This window comes from Chanos chanos, chromosome 1 (genome assembly GCF_902362185.1).
Source record: "Chanos chanos chromosome 1, fChaCha1.1, whole genome shotgun sequence".
Classification (NCBI taxonomy): Eukaryota; Metazoa; Chordata; class Actinopteri; order Gonorynchiformes; family Chanidae; genus Chanos; species Chanos chanos.
Window position 1 is genome coordinate 1,799,769 of NC_044495.1, and position 1,772 is coordinate 1,801,540.

Genomic DNA, 1,772 nt, shown 5'->3' on the forward strand with positions numbered 1-1,772 from the left:
CACTGCCTGTCTTTGTTCTTTCCTCTATCATCCTTTCATTCTGTCTGTGTCCAGTTCTGTTACTGCTCTGATACACGTGAGTCTAACACTAACACGGAGACACACACTGAGACGTGACTGAGTTAAGCAGTCTACAGACCAAACCACAGTTAGTGATCAACTAACTACCACAGTGTAGATGTTAGTTAGACAGGCTAACACAGGGGGGGACTGAGTGAACAAGACATTACCCGTGTTAAACAGAACAGTGTTAAATTCAACTCTTAACCGTCATAAGGTTTAATGTCTGATTTCAGCTGCACAGAGAACAACTGAGAGAAACTCTGCTGTGGAAGAGTGTCTGAGGCAGAGTGAGGGAAGTTGACTGACTGTCTGACTGTCTGTCTGAATGACTGTCTGACTGTCTGACTGACTGACTGACTGTCTGACTGACTGACTGACTGACTGACTGTCTGACTGACTGACTGACTGACTGTCTGACTGACTGTCTGACTGACTGACTGACTGTCTGACTGACTGACTGACTGACTGACTGACTGTCTGACTGACTGACTGACTGTCTGACTGACTGACTGACTGACTGACTGACTGAGTGTCTGACTGACTGACTGACTGACTGACTGACTGGCTGACTGACTGACTGACTGACTGACTGACTGACTGTCTGTCTGTCTGACTGACTGGCTGGCTGACTGGCTGACTGACTGACTGTCTGACTGACTGACGGACTGACTGGTAATCTAAAGAGGTGGGCAGAAACACAGACAGACAGAGAGAGAGACATGTCCCTGGACATGATGGCCCAGGATGGAGGAGGAGTGGACTCAGGGTGGCCCCATGACAGGAACAGAAGAGGGGCAACAGGAGGGCGAGACTGGGCTACAGCGCTATTGGCAACGGATCTCGGCCGAGGGGAGGGCTGTCTGAGGTCCTGCGTCACAGCGTACTGGTGGAGGAGGCAGCCAAACGTTTGCCTATGTATATCCTAGAGACAGAGAGAGCGAGAGAGACATATGAGAGATGTTCTAAACATTTTGTCATTTTCTGTAAAAATCGTTGATGTTGGTAAAAGTCGGTGATGCCGGTAAAAATCGGTGATGTTGGGTGCGTCTAGGTAAATTTATGCACGTCAGGTTACGAGGCGCTGTTTCAGAGGGCACAAAAGTCCCTCCAGGCATTCTGACCAGTGTAGACTGAATCAAGATCTAGACAGCGTCTTGTTTTGATTAATGAAATATATTGAATAAAACACAAATATAAACGTTCATTTTTAATTAATAAAAGGATTAGAAGGCATTGCTCCTTTGTCCCCTGACTATTTGTGTGACATATCAATCAGGGGGTGACTGCCAGCACTGTTTTGGATCTGGTTTCCATGGAGACTGTCTCCCAGCACAAACAGAAGAGCGATGTGTTTATGTCTGTTTGGAAGAGCTGTCGTTCGGGGTGATTCTGCTGTGTTTATAGCCAATCAGCACAGAGAATGCATCTGTGTCCTGTGTCATTATTGTACTGTGCAGTGCCTGTGAGCGCGGAGGGAGGTGAACGGTGACACTGTGGTGATGTTGACTGTCTCTGTGTTGAGTTGGGGAGCTGTTACGTGTTCAGGTCTGACTAATCCACTCCACTCTCCTCTGACTCACATCAAAGAGTCACATGTTACCTTCCCTCTCAGGTTTTTTTTTTCCCCCAAACACTCACTTCCTAATAACAACATTTCTCTATGACTCATGTAAATTAACTTTGCTTTTAGACTTTTTTTTTTTTCGTTT

General features: G+C 46.6%; 1 protein-coding gene across 1 annotated transcript in view; it reads right to left on the reverse strand.

The window, feature by feature from the left end:
* Positions 1–706: 706 nt before the first annotated feature.
* The window catches only part of zgc:73226 (BCL2/adenovirus E1B 19 kDa protein-interacting protein 3), an 8,041-nt gene continuing 6,975 nt past the window's right edge, over positions 707–1,772 (reverse strand). Inside the window, exon 6 of the mRNA XM_030775767.1 lies at positions 707–985. Coding sequence (XP_030631627.1) covers positions 937–985 — 49 coding nt within the window. The 3' untranslated portion in view covers positions 707–936. The remainder of the gene's footprint in view (positions 986–1,772) is intronic.